General features: G+C 35.4%; 1 protein-coding gene across 1 annotated transcript in view; it reads right to left on the bottom strand.

Moving 5' to 3' along the window:
- Positions 1–525: 525 nt before the first annotated feature.
- The window catches only part of HOOK3 (hook microtubule tethering protein 3), a 56,421-nt gene continuing 38,745 nt past the window's right edge, over positions 526–18,201 (bottom strand). Inside the window, exons 15-22 of the mRNA XM_070938532.1 lie at positions 17,840–17,980; positions 16,409–16,496; positions 13,321–13,355; positions 11,406–11,488; positions 9,879–9,979; positions 3,411–3,515; positions 2,993–3,064; positions 526–2,241 (exon numbers count right to left, since the gene is read on the bottom strand). Coding sequence (XP_070794633.1) covers positions 2,101–2,241; positions 2,993–3,064; positions 3,411–3,515; positions 9,879–9,979; positions 11,406–11,488; positions 13,321–13,355; positions 16,409–16,496; positions 17,840–17,980 — 766 coding nt within the window. The 3' untranslated portion in view covers positions 526–2,100. The remainder of the gene's footprint in view (positions 2,242–2,992; positions 3,065–3,410; positions 3,516–9,878; positions 9,980–11,405; positions 11,489–13,320; positions 13,356–16,408; positions 16,497–17,839; positions 17,981–18,201) is intronic.

Raw genomic sequence — 18,201 nt, 5'->3', positions numbered from 1 at the left:
CACAGCTCCTGAATTCAACAAATTACACAGCCATACATGACTCCTCCATAAATTAAGGACACTGTATTTATTTAGATGCAACTAATATCTCACTTGTTTCAGTAGGAAATACCAGCCACTAACTTTCTTTGGCTTTCTTGATATGATATTTGACTTTCATTTTTTTTAACTTACAGAAATGCGTGTCTGGGATACAAAATAAATGAAATACTTAAATTACAAAGCCTTGAAGTTTAAAAGAATTAGACTTTGTATTGGATATACTTATCACTTCTGCGCAAGTAGATCTGAACTAGCAAGACTAGAGAAATAAATTTAAGGTGCTTTCAGGAAAGGTGAGAAATATAAAAGACTAATTAAAAAACATGAAATAAAGCTGATCAAAAACCTCAATAATAACTAGTCAGAAAGGAGAGCTAGTGAAGAGACTGAAAGCTGAAAAAGAAGAGAAGATAGATCTGTTTATGAAAAATTACATTCAAGTTTTTTTTTCAGGCAAGACTAAATAATCAGGTTTCATTAGATTACCATAATAGTTGGCAGAAAAAACATCTTCAGACATGAGTTTTGCTCTGTTTTTGTATACAAAAGCACAGAAGTAGCCAATTAAGAATATTAGACCTTCTATATAACTTGAGCAAGTTAACTCTTGAAAGAGTAAGTACTGTGTAGGCTTTATCAAAATAAGTTTAATCAACAAAATCTTATTTATTTTTTGCATCAGCACAAAAATCATGATTACCTAATAAATTTGCTTATAGGTGTAAAACCCTACAAAAGGAATTAGCCATACACTGATTATTAAATGATTTCTCTGCAGTAGGGACAACATCTGGCCTACTTTATCAAATACTGGAACCTACTACAGAAGGACTAATGGCATTACATCTTAATTTTATCACCTTTACAGGAGTGGATTTTAAAAACTCCTTTCATGTGCTTAGATGGCAATGAGTTAAAAACAAGTATCTTTTAAGTCAGAAAATTATTGTGCACTGTATGACTGTATTAACAAAAATGAGGGGAATAATATCCATACCTAAATATGGTGATAAAATCCAGATCCATTCAGTTCAGAATGAAAGACAGGATTGTTACCTTACCTTTGACCAAAGAGCCAAGGCTCTTGAAATATTCTTAAAAAGTCAACATAAGCTTAAGTTTACAAAAAACATACAGCAAAAAAAACCCCCTCTCTACTGAAGTCTTCAACGAAACCTCCATCTATATGGAACAGTTTAACTTGAGTTAATCCCAAAGATTTGAGAAGGGTGCGGTAGCTCAGAAACCAGAATTCATAACTTGCAGAATCAGATAAACACTAACCTTGCTTCTGACAGATCCATAACTGTACAGGCATGAAATCTCACTTAGCACAACAGGTTAGCAAGTTTACATGTTAGAATGATCTTAACTACCTGAAGACATCAGCGCCAATGTCAAATGGGTTTATCCTTCTTATTGACCTATCAAAAACACTCCTCAGTAATGGAGGGCATTTTTTTTAAAGCAGCATTTAAACAATCAACCAGATGAAGCCAAAGGAAACGAAGTAACAGCAACATAAGATAATTCCATGAACATGTCTCATCAGGTTCTTATAACTTCTGCCAGCATGTCTATCTAATCTTTGCAAGTAATGTTACACATCTTTCTACGTAGCACAGTTGCAAATTGCATTACCCAATTTAAACAGATCAAATTAGTGTGAAAAACAAAAGAGGCATATTTCTTTCAATGCACCGGTAGCCTTGGGAAGAACGCCATACCGTTTAGCCAGGGGACAAGTTAAAATTTGTTTTCATCCATTATAGGGTTTTTCTTAAGAGATGACAATTACATATGAAAAGGGATATGGGGATAGTCCATTAATACCCTCCTCCATTGGATGTTTTTCAACATTTTGGCACGTTAAAAGAGAAAAGGAAGACTCCAGAAAAGAAGAAAGTTAGAAAGAAAAGTTCTCTTCTGGAAATGAGACATGAAGAGACAATACTGAAAGAATGCTGGCTAGGTTTTCCTGAAATACAGTCACTTATAACAGAAGTAGGTCTTGATTCCAGGATGGCTTCCATTCAAAAGGCAAGGCAAGGACTCTCTCTACCTTGCTGTGGCTGGCTGGACATGGCCCGGATAAGCTCTCCTTGTGCTGGTGGCTTGCCTTTGCCTAGCTAGGAAAGACTGTCCTGAACCAGTACTAGCAAGTCTGTCTTCTACTGCTTTTTTATGAAGAGTCATCCCCTATAGAGAGAAAGAAATTAAAACAAAAGGCATGTAGTTTTAGTGTGGGAAACCGACAGGGCTGCATGATTTCTTTGCCAAACCTATTAAGTCACTCCACTGAATTGATTCCAATAAAAGGAATCCACATTTTCTTGGATTAAGCGAAAGGTCTTAGACACACTTCATCCCTCTTTCAGAAGAGAGAATGTTTTGGTCATCCTGGGGAAGCTCCCTTATGTTATAAAACAGACCTGGAAATCCTGGTCCGCTTGAAGGTTCAATCATGGTCCTTTCTGATTTTCTGATTCTAAATTGGTTGCCTTCTTCCAACAGTTCTCTTTGGTTGTTTCCAAAAGTGGACCTCTCTTCTGAGACAACAATGTCAAAGGAGTCCTTGGTATTCATTTTAATTTACTCTTGCCAACTCCATGAAATTGTGTGTGGGGGGGGGGGGAAATGACAGTTACACAGAATGAGGGCTGAACTGTATCAATATACAAACAATACATTCCTTTACGTTCCTTAACACCTTGAGGCTGCGTCGAAGCCTCAAAACTGAAGCTTCAATGCAGGTTGAAGTTTCAAAAGTTCAAGGTTTGAAAACTGAGTATTATAAAGGGAAAAATGTTCTTCAAACAATTAAGATACCAGGGGACACATCACCTTTGAAGTCTGAATGTCAATTTAGTTCTGGAAAACATACTACAGAAGCGAAGCAATTCATTCATCTTTGCTGGTACTCTTATTTTACAATGTGAACTCTACTTACCATATTGTACCAGGCACTGACAATGTATCTCTCCTCCATTTCTCTTTGACTCTTTGTCTTTTCATATTCTTTCTATTAGGAGGAAAAAAGTATTTCTCATGATTTCACATGCATACTGTAATGGGAGTATACTGAGCTCAGCGCTCAAGTCCGTATTTTTATTTCTGTTGTGTGGAATGGTGGCAAACTGTGGGATTTTAAATTGTTCATGAAAATGTATAGGGATTAATTTTCATCATGGAAGCTCATATTTCAGATTAACAGCTCAGGATAAAAAGCATAATGCTTGCCTTTCATGTATTTAATGTAATTGCCAAGAAGATTCAATTGTATGTGCTTTTTAATCGAGATAAGACTGACTGATTTTGAGCAGGGCTTAATTTGGTTTAAATATGCACAAGATTTCATAGGAAATTACCTCTAAGGAATGGAACATCCTCTCACGTTCCTGCAGTTGATTCTTCAGTGCCTGAATTTCAGGTGCTGAACCCAACCTTGGTTTGGGATCTAAAGTACGGATGACCTGCAAAAGCAAGAATCACATACTAAGAAGGTAACTCCAAATAGGAACATAAGAAGTTGAATATTTGTTCATCTACTCCAGAACCATCTGTTCTGATTAGTGCAGTTATCCAGGATCTTGGACAGGAAAAGGTTTAAGCAGGTGACTGCCAGACTGAATCTAAGATCTTTTGCATGCAGAAGTTCTGTTACATTACTGAAACAGTGTATCTTTGGCAAGTTATTTAGAGTTGCTTAAGTTTTACAGGTCTACAGAACATCCAGAAATGTATCAATTTTAGCTTTATAGGAATTAGGAACAACATAAGAATTTTGCCACAAGGTACAACTGATCTAATGTTATAAAAATACTCAATTTAAATACTTGGGAACATATGAAGAACCTAGCCTAGATTTCTCTTCCTAGTATTTCTCTTCCTTCCTATGAATATATACTGGGGGAGGGGAGGGGAAGGGAGGAGAGGAGAGGAGAGAAGATGAGATGGAGTAGAAATTAGAAGAAATTAGTTACCAAAGAATGTGAGCTTGAAAGTCTTTTGTCATGAAAACAAAAATCATCATTATTATCCCTCCAAGGGGTAGCTCATTATGTGGTGGACCTGCCTGCTCTAGTGATGCTGTTGAACAGATAAAATCATATCAGACAGATTTAAGCTGAAGAGTCTATCTAAATGTGTTCCAAAAAAGCCATCTGGTATGGTGAGAATGTATAATTCGAATTTCATGCCGGATCGAATGTTGCCCAGATTAACGAAAGTCACATTGGGTGCTATGACTCCTGGGCATTCACTGAAAAATGTGCTACAGAGGTCGGCTGCTTCTACTAGGCAACCAGAGCATGGATCTGACAGGCGAAGAGAAGGCAACAGACAGCAAAGAATTTGGTTGAAGGAAAAAATAGCAATAGCGCTTAGACTTATATACCACTTCAGAGGGTTTTACAACCCTCTAAGCAGTTTACAGAGTCAGCATATTGCCCCCAACAATCTGGTCCACATTTTATTGACCTTAGAAGGATGGAAGGTCAAGTCAACCTTGAGCCGATCAGGACTGAACTGCTGTCAGTTAGCAAAGTTAGCTGCAATACTGCATTCTAACCACTGTGTCACCATAGCTATTACTACTCAAAACTACTCAATTATGGAATGTTTCTATGAATCAGAAACATTGAAATGTGAATGTACCCGTTTTGAAAAGACATCCAATTTTTCAGTTAACAAACAGATTTATGGACCAAACGGACTTAATTTTCAAACACAAGTTCTTTATCAATGCTGAATTGGAAGCAACTCAAAACCAAGCAATTCAAACTTCAGGTTTATTTAGAACTACCAATAAAAATGCCAATTTGCATAGTTAGCAACAAACAGAACGTGAAAAGACTATAGGCCTTAATGGAGAACAACAGAGAAAAGAAACTGAAGTTACTAATGCATTGCCAACACTATTGGTTAATGAAGAACTAGTTGGGAAAATGGACCAAATGAAAGAAGCCAAAGAATACATTTGCCAAAATTAAAAAAAAAACCCTTCAGCTAAAATAGAAACAAATATTAATGGAGCTGTCAAAAATATTCCAAATGAAACAATGACCCAAATCAACCAGCTGATGTATGTCTATGTAACAACTCAAGAATTGGAATGAAGGAACGAAGACATTAAGAAAGGAAATCCTAGGTTTCCGGTCTGGCTTCCATCGCCGCCAGACGGTCCTTTGAGACCGCCAGCCCCGTTGCCTGTAAAGAGCCGCCTTTACATATGAAAGGCGGCTCGAAAAACTCCATTTCCTGAAGGAAATGTGAGACAGAGCAGGCGAGGGCAGGTAGAGCCCTCTGCGAAGTCCCCAGAGTTTTTTTTTTACTCTTGGGGACGAGCAGGTTGTGGCTCCCTATTTCCGCTCGCCGCTGCTCCGGGCTTCGGGAGAACTCTGCCTTTTTGCAGAGCCAGGCGCTGGAACCGGACCAATCAACGAAATTAACAGATGGATTAATTAAAAAGGACGAGATTTGGACTTGGGACCCTAAATCACAAGTATTTTTAATGATTTTACAAGCGTTTCAGAGTGAAGGAAAAAAAAAGTTTAAAATGGCGACTGCTGAGGCTTGAGAAGAAGAAGAAAGCCGAAAGTGAAAGTCCTTCCGTAACAAGCTACAAAGTAGCGGAATAAACAGTGCTGGCTAGAATCTGGAAGAAAAATATCTATTTTAAGTTTCTTTTTTCTCGGAGATTTGTACTTGATCTTGCTTGGGGAAAAGTTTTCTTTCTTTAAAAAGAGTTTGTGTGGCAGAATGGCGTCAAAACTAATAAAGCCTGACAAACAAGCAGCGGGGGGGGGGGCGTTCCCACATTTACAATTATGTGAACAAGCTCTGAGTTTACAGACTCAGCAGAATGGCTTTAATTTAAAAGAATTTGTCCAGGAGGAAATGGCAAGATATCATGAGACTGTGAACCAGAAACTTGAAAAATTTAGGCAAGAAATTAAAGAAATGATACAACTAAAGTATGATAATCTGCAACAAAAGATTGTAACAGTGACTAATGCTTTTTCAGAAATTGTTATAAAGATGGATACAAATATCAAGTTATTAGAGTCTAAAATGGAGGAAATTGATGATAAGATTTATAATTTGGACAATAAAATACAAATAATTGAAAATGATTTGATAAATATTCAAGACAATAGTTTAGAAGTAAAGTCTAAAAAGGAAGCTGGTCATGAGACTTACAATGCAGAAGATATAAAGCAAGGGATTGAAAAAGAAGTTACAATGATGCAATACAGGCTCACGGAATTTGCGGTTAGAATGAGAGGGTTACAGGAAAATAATAGAGATAATTTAAGAAAAATATCTGTTCAAGTTCTGGCCGGGATTTTAAAGGTTCATCCTGAGGAGGTATCTTGTAAGATTGACAAGGCGTATAGAGTAAATTATTGGATTGCAAAGCAAAGGCAATTCCCTAGAGATGTGGTGATTTACTTCACAGATAAAGAAATAAGAAATGATATTGTGCAAAAATCTTTTAATTCTACTCTACAATTGTATGGAAGAAAGATTTGGATATATAAAGAGTTGCCACCTAAGATTCTAAAAGATAGAAAGAAATTTGGATTTTTGGTGACTGAGCTAAAGAAACAAAATATCTCATTCAGGTGGGATGTTCCAGTTGGTATAATATTGAGATACCAAGGAGAAAGATATCAGCTAAATACTGTTGAAAAAGCGGAAAAAAATTACTACAAGGTTCTCCAAAAACAAAACCAACAAGAGATAGAAATTCAAGATAAGCAGAAGGAGGTGGAAGTAATGGAAAAACAACAAGTTACAGAAGTCTTTGTAGATGAGCCGCTTCTGGATTCTCCTTCAGAGGTTACAGCTGGACTATTTATAAATACAATAGAGGCGGCTCTGGATTCTAAAGTGCTGACTTATCAAGTTACAGACCAGCATGGAAATCAATCAGTTGATATAAAACTCATAGAACCAGAATGGAGATTTAAGCCACAAAAACAAAACCAACAAGATCAAGTTATAGATCAGCATGAAAACCAAACAGTTGATATACAATTTATAGAAAGGAAATCAGGATGGAGATCTAACCCACAAAAAGTCAAGAAAAGAAGAAGCAGGTCACACAAAAACAAAAACTTTTAAACTAAACAACAGTGTAATGCCAGTTATTTAAGAGATGATTGAATATATGAAAAGATAGTTGAGGCAAAATATTGATTTATATTATCCTGAGGAGAGTGACAGACTTCTGCAGTGCTGTACTTTTGGGATGTGAAAAGGGCCTTAAACTGAAATGATTGGAACTATCTTTTTTTTTTTGGATTCTTTGATAAATGTACTACGTTTATGCTGAGCTACAAGGCGAGAGAGCTATGGAATTGGGGCACGCAGATGATCTGGCTGTTACCCTATTACAGTGGTTGGAATTAATAATTTGGATGAAAGACACCACTATAGACATTATATGGAATACAAATATAAAGTCACTCGGGTGGTTGGTTTTTTTTTTTTTTTTTAGAATATATTTGCGATTGATGGGGGCAGATGGTAATTGAAGATACCGAACATACTGTTGGAATTAGGATGTGATGTTACCCTAACATGGGTGATGGAGCTAACAATCCAGCTGAAAGACATTACAGAAGATATCATATGGATTACAAGCTTAAAGTCTTTTTAAGAGGATTTTATTTACATAAGGGAATATTTTTTAGTGGTGTGGGCAGAAGAATAAAGATACTAAGAATTATTAAGTATGGTAGTCTTGTAGGAAAGTGGGTGGAGACAGGTTAGCTTATTGATTGTTTAGTTTAAGAAAAGGGATATTATGTTTAGATATGAATATATGTAAAAGATTTGAGTTAAGAGATATATCTATGGGGGTGGAGGAAATGGGCAGACTATGAGTTGAATAAATGTTAAATTAGGATTTATTATATAGTTTTATAGTGGAAGGTTGCTTTGAAATGTTATATTAATATACATAAAAGATTTGATTTAAGAGATATGTGTATGGGGGGAGAAAAAGGGTAGATTATGAGCAGAAATTGTTAAACTGGGAGATATAATAATATTATTATGCTAAATTATGAGTTATTATATAATGTTATAGTAGAATGTTATTTTGAAATGTATAGTATAAGGGGGATATAATAATATTATTAGAAAGAAAGGGTCAGCATAGGGGGGATGGAGTAAGGGGATATTAAAGTATTATATAATCTGTTATGAATTTGGGTTTTATTTTGAAGAAGCCACAGGGGGAGGGGAGGGGGAGGGGGGGGTTAGGGAGGAGGGGGGGAAAAAAGGGGGAAAAATTTGTATCTGAAAAACTTTTTCAATTTTTTAAAAAAAAAAAGAAAGGAAATCCTAAATGGAAAATTTGTGTAGCATTGAAGAAAAAGAAAATTCGCAATGGATTTGAGCAATTTGAAGAGTCTGAGGCAGGGAAATTTGAAGAATAAGAAAATCAAAACTAGCCTCTGCATGAAGTACAACCTAGACAACAAAGAAATAGCAGAGACTGCAGAATAATTGAAACAAAGGGTTGTGGCCATTGCAGAGAAGATCAACTGATATGACAATTAAATAATCCAATTCCATCAGAATTCGCAGTTTAGGGCAATACATTCTACACAACCTGGAAAAGACCTTGAATTTTTGACAAGTTTATGGGAAAACAACAGGAATCACAGTAAGAATGCAACATGAATCAAGCAAGTTGAAAACAGTCAAATATCCAGCATGGAAGACATTAGGATAACTGAGGAAATGCCTTGTGAGCCAAGACAAAATGGCAAATGATGCTGACCTAGAATCTCTTATTAAAATTCATGACAAAGTGAAATCTGTTTTTTTCACAATCTACCTTTACAATATACCCATTTTGGTCTTGCTGGCTCTCATGTTTTCTCACTCTGTTTTACAATGAATCTTCAAAGTGAAGTAATTTCATATTTGATTTAATATATGTTTTTTGGCCTGGCTTGCTGAAGATCTCCTGCTTAGAATTCTCACTAATCAAGCAGTAGAACATCCGGACATAAATTCTGGTCAATCCAGAATTATCATTGTTAAATGTGGCAGGTGAAAGGGAAGATACCTTCGAGGACCATTCCTCGTTTTTTTTTTTTTTAAAAATTGATTTATATACCGCCCTTCTCCGGAGACTCAGGGCGGCTTACAATGTGTTAAGCAATAGCCTTCATACTTTTGTATATTTATACAAAGTCAGCTTATTGCCCGCACAATCTGGGTCCTCATTTTACCTACCTTAGAAAGGATGGAAGGCTGAGTCAACCTCGAGCCTGGTGAGATTTGAATTTACAGTAATTGCAGACAGCTTGATGTTAATAACAGTGCTTTAGTGCTTTAGACTGCTGCGCCACCAGGCTCATTCAGCCCTTACCAGAATTAACAAAAAAAACAAAACAAAACAAAGTTGTGCAGCAAATGGTGGTAGAAGAAAAGGTAAATAACAGAAGCTGAAAGTGACAGTTCATAACATAAATTATCTTGCCATTCAATGATCAATATCAAAATAATTATATTAATAACAAATTGGGTTCTATTCATTCACCAATTTCTCAAGGTAATCAACAGATTTGGGGATTAAAAGTTCTATTTTTACAGACACAAGCATAAACACACATTTATATCTATCCAGTCATTTTGGGTTTTAATTATTTTGAAAATAGGTTTAAATGAAATAATAACACAATGTAGTATAAAGCAGCCAAAGATGCAGTTCAGCGACTAATCATTAGCTATTCTACATTATGTTAGCACCATTTGACTCTCTGTCAAAGTTGTAGAGGGAGGACAATGTTTGCAAAAGGTGAAATACTTACACTTTTAGCTTTTTCCAAATATTTTTTGTATCGTTCTTCCATTTGCTTCATTTCTTCTTCTTTTTTACACAAAGCTTCTTGCAATTCTTCTATTCTGAGTGCTTTATTTGGAAAAGATATCACATTTCAGAATAATGCAAAAGTTTAAGAATTTTGAGATATTAGACATACTAAACAGCAGATTACATCAGATTAAATACAACAAAGAAACATAAAAATTAGAATATATATTTGAACCATAACTACAAGGAATTCTAAAAACTGGGTGAAACCCAACTGGAGGTAGATCAGTACAAATTTCTGTTTCTGATTACAAATAAGAAGTGGATGGCATCTATATTAAGCAAATATTTGTGTGGCACTATGGCAGCCTTGTCTTAAATGTTTGTGTAGTTATACACAAATTTTATGTGTATAACTACAAATATAGCTTAAAGGTATAAGGCATAAAGGTAGTCCTTGACTTACAACCACAATTGGGACCAGAATTTCAACTGTAATTCAGTACAGTTATAAAATGAGTCATCACATTACTAGACCCAATTTTACCATCATTTTTGCCATTGTTATCATGTAAATCTTGACTCTACGTAGAAAAAAACTGGCTGAGAAAGTCACAAATCATGATCATGTAACAACAAGACATTGCCATTGTTGTAAATGTGAGCCAGTTGCCAAGTGCCCAATGACCTCTGAGGCAATGTAATGGTTATGCCTTCTAGGCTGAACCATAAATCACTTTTTCCAAGGCTGTCATAACTTCAAACCATTATTAAACAAAAGGTTGTAAGTAGTGTTCAGAAATCTACTTGGAGAATTTCCCCAGAGCAGCCATAGTGGTAGACCCGAACCAAAGACCATAATTGAGCTCAAAATTTATGTTACTAAGCAAGACAATTTTTGAGTTTTGCCCATTTTACAACCTGTTTTGTCACAGTTGTTAAGTGAATCACTGTGGTTGTTGAGTGAATCTGGCTTCCCCATTGACTTTGCTTATCAGAAGGTAGCAAAAGCCGATTATATGACCCTGGGGCACTGCAACCGTCATAAATACATGCCAGTTGCAAAGCATCCAAACTTTGATCATGGGGCTGCTGCGATGGTCATAAGAATGAAAAATGGTCATAAGTCACTTTTTTCAGTGCCACTGTAATTTTGAAGTCTCTAAATGAATGGTTGTAAGTCGAGGACTACCTGTATTATAATTTCTGAAGGAGTCTCTATGTATTGCAGGATGTTGAAAGAAGAAAACAGAGAAGTTTATGTATATTTCATTTCTGCTAGTGAGTGAATTGCATTCAAGCATATGCTTACTCCATGACCCAAATAATAAAGGGACAATTAACCAGGTTTTATTTCATTAACAAAAATGACTACTACATAGCAATCTGCTGAAACGCTAAGCCTTAGAATAGGAGCTGTGTTTAAGATCTTTATTCACAGTTTTGGGAGGAAATAAGCAAATATCTCTGAGCTTTAAAAAAATCAGTTGCAATTAAATTATTTGAAATAAAAAGAACTACTCACAACTATTATTATAACGGGGTTCTAAATCTTCAATGATTGCCCGTTTCTTCTGAAGCTCATTATTAGCTTCATGGAGCTTTTCACTGCAAAAAAGAAAAGAATGTGCACATAAAACAATTGCTTTCTCACTCTTAATTGGATCAATATTAAAGAGAGAAGAAATTAGGATAGTATAACTGTATATAACTGAACAGTTATATAACTAACTAAAACTGGATGATTTCAGCAAAGAAATAGAGTTTTGTCAGAAACTAGTATTAGCTGATGTTTGTTTTGATTTTTGCTTTGAGGCACTGAGGATCCTTAGAATTAGGTGAAATTAAGGAAGAAATAATGAAAGTAAAGAGACAAGGAAATGTGAACTTTAGAGATTGTGGATGTGGCTACAGATGATTTATGCTGGGTTGGAGAATATTAAGTGAAAAAAAGATTTATTTATTTATTATTTATTATTTATTTATTTATTTATTTATTTATTTATTTATTTATTTATTTATTTATTTATTTATTATTTATTTATTTATTGGTTCAATTTATATGCTGCCCTTTTCCGGAAGCTCAGGGCGGCTTACAATGCATTAAGCAATAGCTTTCATACTTTTGTATATACCTGCTTAGTAGGGCTTTCGGGCCCCCCTTAAGAGGTGTTCTTTTTTATACAAAGTCAGCTTATTGCCCCCACAATCCGGGTCCTGATGTTGAAAAAGATGGAAAGTACCAGGAACCGGTACCATGCCTAGTTTCATTTCTGTTGATAAGCCTATGAGGAAGAAATGATGTCCTAGAGAACCAACAAATTGTTGCAAGACAATACAGTAAGAAGGCTGCAGCCACCACCATTAACAGAGGAGCAAGAGGTCAATGGTGGAGGCAAGAGACTGGAGGCAACCTCTTGGAACAATGAGCTTTGCACACAGAGATCCCCAAAGAACTGTTTTAAGGTACCCAGGAAATTACTGGGTTATCTCTGGAAGGCAAGGGAACTTTGGGGAGAGGCCCTGGATAGGCTAGGAGAAAAGGAACCTGCTTTTTCATTCAGTTCTTTTCTTCTAAGGCTTTCAACTGATTTCCTATTTCCAGAACATTTGTTTAGTATGGATACTAATAAAGTAGTCCAGTCCAATTATGACATTCAATCAGGATGGCTGTAAGGAGACTCAGGGTTTTATTAGAACTGTTATTTGAAGCTCTTAGCTATTTATCTGGTATGTATTAGCAATTTATCTTGTACATAAATTTCTATCCATATGTATTGTTGCATTTCTACTGCTTAGAACTTTATTTCACAACCATAAAAAAGCAAAAGTTAGTATATACAAATATAGTATACCACAATACTATATATAAATATGTTAAGGGGACAAAACATTTGCCACCAAATTGCCATACTCTGAGCTCAAACCAACAACATAATTAATAGAATTATATAATAGAATAATAGAATTATTGGGGAGGGGGAGAGTGAATACACACAAACATATAAAAGCACACACACCCTTTATCCCACACCAATCCCATATACACATATCTCTCTTTCTTAACTAGCCAGTATGAGTTGACAAGACTTTGGAGATAACATATTCACTTTCACTCCACTCAGTACTAACTTCTTACAAAGATATTATTATTTTAAATTAATAATTGTACCAATTCTGCTTGCTTACTTATGTAATAAGGAAATTCCTACTTCAAACCATGATTTAAACATTTTATCAAATTATTAAATATTATTTTTGAGCCCTAAAGAATAAATTTATTAAACTAAGAACACACACTATAGATTTGCACCAGGAGGTAAGAGTTGCAGAATTATTACTAATATACGAAGCAATTTTAAGTGATTCAATCCTAATTATTCTCCATAAAATAAAAAAATATTATTATTATGAAAACGAGGAATATTTTTATTACTTACAGATGTTCATCAAGTTTCTTTTTCAGAATGACTGACTATAAATGAGAAAAAAGAAAAAAAAGAATTACTTGAAACAAACAAAGCTGTATACTTTTATCTATACTTTTAACTGAAACATGTTTGACATTCCGGACAAAGAACTTATGGGGAAAAGAACTAGGCTGCCTAATTTCCCTCTTTATGTGTTTATATGCAAATTTGTGGTATTTATCTATCTCTTCATATGCCAAAGCATCTCAAAGTAGTTTATAATAAAAATAGCAATACAGGTAATTAAAAATACTTAAAACAATGCAAACAATATAAAACAATATTCTGTTTTTAAAAAATCCTTAAACGATACAGCCAAAGTCTTTTTTCTTTCTTTCCAACATTCAAATTGAGAAGGGTTGGATGAAAGAATGAGTTCTGAATATGTTCCTACAAATTATTAAGTCAGGTGTTCCACCCTGTGCTTTCCACAGCATCAGTGGAGTCACAGAGAAGGCCGCCCAATATTCAGCAACTCTAGGGTTTACAGAGCAGGATCACGTCTGATGATTTCAGTGACTAACCCAGGCTAGTAACGTGAAGGCAACTTAGGTCAAGTTACTGAGGGGTTAATATGTCATGACCAAAACCTTGAAAATAGTTCAACAACTGGCAGCCAATACAGCTGCTTCAAAAGAGCCATAATATGTGCATACCTACATGAGTCACTCAGCAGCCTAGCTGATGCAACGTGTAGCAAATACAAGGGGCAGACCCATACCGAGGACATTGCTATAATTTAAGTATGAAGTTACAAGCATGTGAATGAGTATAGCTAGACTATCCCTGTACAACAGAGGTCTTCAAACCTGGCGGCTTTAAGACTTGTGGATTTCAACTCCACAAGCTATGCTGGAGAATTCTGGGAATTGAAGTCCACAAGTCTTAAAGTTGCCAAGTTTGAAGACCTCTGCAGTACAAGAAAGGTAATAATTTGAATAGCAGCAAACAGCAATAATTCTAACCACAGAGGTCACCTGGCTCTCCAATGATAATGATAACTTTAGAAGTTAACACAGTGCCCTTAATCCTCAACTCACTGAGATAATCCAGGAGCATATTGGGGTCAACAATGTCAAAAGCCATTAGGAGTTCAAGCAAAATCAACAAGACTTATGTTCCCTTTATCTCTTTTCCAGAGACAGGGAGACATGATTGATTCCTTCCCAAAACTAATCTCCAGATTGAGATGAAAGCACTGTAAATATAATTTAACAGTATTATAGCTGGGATTATATGCTAAAATGTCTTTTACAGAAATTTTACAGTGGATGTTTTATGGATGATATATATTTTCATGGGTATTTTAAGTGTTCCGCATTTAAATCACCAGGAGTGCCTGGCAGATTTGGTAAGAATCAATCCAAGAGACCAACAATGTATTTATTTGGAGTAGCTCACATATGACAACACCAAAGCCCTCTCCATAGTATGAAAACACAAGAAGAAAAATGTGCATGTATGATTCAGAATTATCTGATTGTTTGCACTAGTATTTCACATCAGTTCCTATATTATAAAGGAATTTTATACTATATTAAACCCTCTCAACTAAATATAAATATAAGGTCCATGTCATTTGAAAAATAATTTGAGGAAACCCCTAATGGATTAAATTTATAATTTAGGTGCAACCTCAGACATTTCCAATCATTTGTATATCTGTTTCTAGGAAAACATGCCACAGAATTGTGTAGAAGCTGCCAGAAGGACAACACGGCAAAAAATAATCAAACAAACAAACAAACAAACAGATAGCACATAGAATGCAAAAAAGAATTAAAATCCTGTCCAATTAAATGTTCTTTTTTGAAACATTTGAGTCACAAATGAGACTGATTCAGAGCAGGTTGAAATAAATAGGAAGCCATACTCACAATAGCCTTGTGCAGAAACCCATGCCAAGAGACAGAGGTGACAGTTTAGTACGAAGTGAACAGCAGCCAACAGAAGGAAACTATTTAGTATCTTTTCTGAAGAATATACAATTAAAGCAAGGCATTCTCACACAGCATGCACATTATCTTCTCTTTCTGTGCTCTCTAAGGTTTCTTTCTCCTATCTCCTCCTCTAGAGAATTCTGAAAAACTATCACAAAGGTGTGTTAAGGATAGGAGTGAGTGTTTGAACTCAAAGCAGATACTACAATAAACAAGGTAACTTTATGAAAATATGAACTCAAATATATAATAGTAAAAAAGGGATTATCATAATCCCAACTTCTTTTTGCATGTACAAGGTTTTGGTGCAATATGTAGTAACAGTCTGCTGAATGAAACCTAGTATAGTCTATGATGGAGACCGGCATAATGCTTACAATATATTTTATCCAAAACATCAGGACCTTATTTGTATAAGTTAGTTTTTCAATGATATTTCAGTAATGATTGGTCATACAATGTACAAATCTAAAACTGCTTTGCTCACAAAATTAAAGGGGAGGGCATTGGGAGTCTCAGCACTTACGGTCGTAGTGTGCTGTGAACGTATTAAGCCATTTATCAGTTTCATTTGCTACAATGCGTTTATCATTCTTAGAAGGGAAAATAGCACCCTCATGTTATCATGGCTCCAATGCTGCAAATCAATCTGGACTACATTGATATATATTGCCTGTAAGTCAGAAGATGCATCTTTCTATCAAGTAAATTATTAGCTACCCAGAAAGCTGTAATTTTTACTGCTGCCACCTGTTCTGTATAGGTTTAAAGTTGGTTGCCAGCTGAGTCTCCAGCTGGAAATATCTACTCCAATCCCATCCCATCTCAGGTATTCCTTTGACTATCCCATCAGATTTCTGACAGAGACCTGAATGCAAATGTTAGACTTTTTTTAAGTACCAGCTTTTCTTTTGAGAATATCAACTGGATTTCATTAAGAGGATAGGGGGGCAGGAGGTAGGCAGTTCATCAATAAAAAGAACAGAAACAGAAAATGACATTACTTTGCCTTTATATACAAAGTTAATGAAATTTGACAGAACAATTAATATGATTAGCAGGAAAGTAGGGGGCACCAGAACATTTAGGGCTATGTATTTGTGTGTCTTTTCACTTACATCTTCAGCTTTTGATCCTTGCTCCTGCAAAGACTTCTGTAATTCTTCAACCTGAGATTGTACTTCAAGCAATCTCTGGTTTACAAGCCTAGAAAAAAGAAACAAGACTTAACTTTTAAGAAGCACCGGTGGGTTTATTTTTCTCCTAAAAGAATCATCTGCTAGTCAAGGCCCTTGTGGGTGTTTAGAAATAGTTGTGGAAATAATGGCCTCAAGGTTTTATTTTCTTATTAGCACATTCTCCTGTCCTTCAAATGAAGCAATACTCTTCATTCTCTTCCTAATTATGGTAGAAGTCAATGAAGTCACAAATATGTATTAAGCACCTCACAGACTATGTGAAATACAGTGGTTGTTTTTTTTTTAATGAAGTTGATTAGTTTGCTGTCATGGGCTCCATGTTACTTCTCATTCTCATTTTTCCAACATCTCTAGCAGTTCAAGATCACACTGCTAAAATACATGCCAAGCTATTGATTTTTCTCAATGCAGTTTCTTGAGTTCTTCAAATGGAACCAGCACAAAAATGGGTACATATAGTTTTCTTCTTTTTCTCTTCTTTACCTCCTCTTTTACTGCTTTGGATGTCTAAGGAGATACAAAGTTCTGATTCTTGCTCTTCTGGCAGCCTCAAAGTCTCTCAAATTACAACCTACCACATCTATGTCATGACAGTGGTAACAGGACAAAGTTAGGGATTGCTAGGAGTGGGTGAAGTATGGCGTGGCCTTGTGCCACATGTCCCCTCCCACTTATGACTGTATGACTGTAACCTTGTTGCTGGTATCCTTAAGATTTATATTGACTGTTTCCCTATGACTATAATTAAGTGTTGTACCTTATGATTCTTGACAAATGTATCTTTTCTTTTATATACTCCGAGAGCGTATGCACCAAGACAAATTCCTTGTGTGTCCAATCACACTTGGCCAATAAAGAATTCAATTCTATTCTATTCTATTCTATTCTATTCTATTCTATTCTATTCTATTCTATTCTATTCTATTCTATTCTATTCTATTCTATTCTATTCTATTATTACGGTAGCCATGAAGGCCATCCAGGGTCACCCTGAAACAGCCTTGTTAAAGGGGCTCTGGTGAAGTTGGGACAGGTCCTGCAATGGATAATATATTGCTACAAAAAATTATAACTAAGGTACATATAGCAAAGCCTCTATTAAGCTTAACACATCTTTTGAATAAGAAACATTCAAAATGTCCTTTTAAAAAAAGGACAAACATTCTGACCCTTACTCTAGTGATGACATTACCTCATCACTCCAATATATCCTTGAAGTCTTCAGAATTAACAAACAGTAATGTGCAATCCCAGCTAAAAAATGTTGTTTTTAATATCTTTAAAGTAGAAGCAAGTGGTTTCAATCCACTTCCACCCCACTAGTCTAAAAGGAAAACAGCACCTTCTTACCTGTTCTCTGTTTCTAATTCATTCTTTCTTAGATTGGCATCATCCAAGAGACTCTGGAGCAAAGCAATCCTCTCATTGTCAGAGCCCTCCTGGTGAAGTTTTAGCACTCTGTTTTCATGTTGAAGGCGAATAAGCTTTTCCCTTGAGAAACAAAGCAGGAGTAATGAAATAGTGTCATTCTCTGGGAAAGATCAATACCATCACTATAGAAAGTATGCATTGTGAAGTAACCCTCCTACATTAATTGGACAGCATCAACCTACTTTGGATCATTTTTCTCAATAAATAAACACATTTGTTTAATTCAGTCCTCTTGATCTAATTTTAGGACTTGTGTTAGGTCATATGTATGCAGAAATAAT

Source organism: Pituophis catenifer, unplaced genomic scaffold, assembly GCF_029215685.1.
Source record: "Pituophis catenifer annectens isolate HBS135680 unplaced genomic scaffold, rPitCat1.0.hap2 SCAF_2, whole genome shotgun sequence".
NCBI classification, from domain to species: domain Eukaryota; kingdom Metazoa; phylum Chordata; class Lepidosauria; order Squamata; family Colubridae; genus Pituophis; species Pituophis catenifer.
The sequence above is the reverse complement of the archived record's forward strand: the minus strand, read 5'-3'. Positions and strand labels throughout refer to the sequence as shown.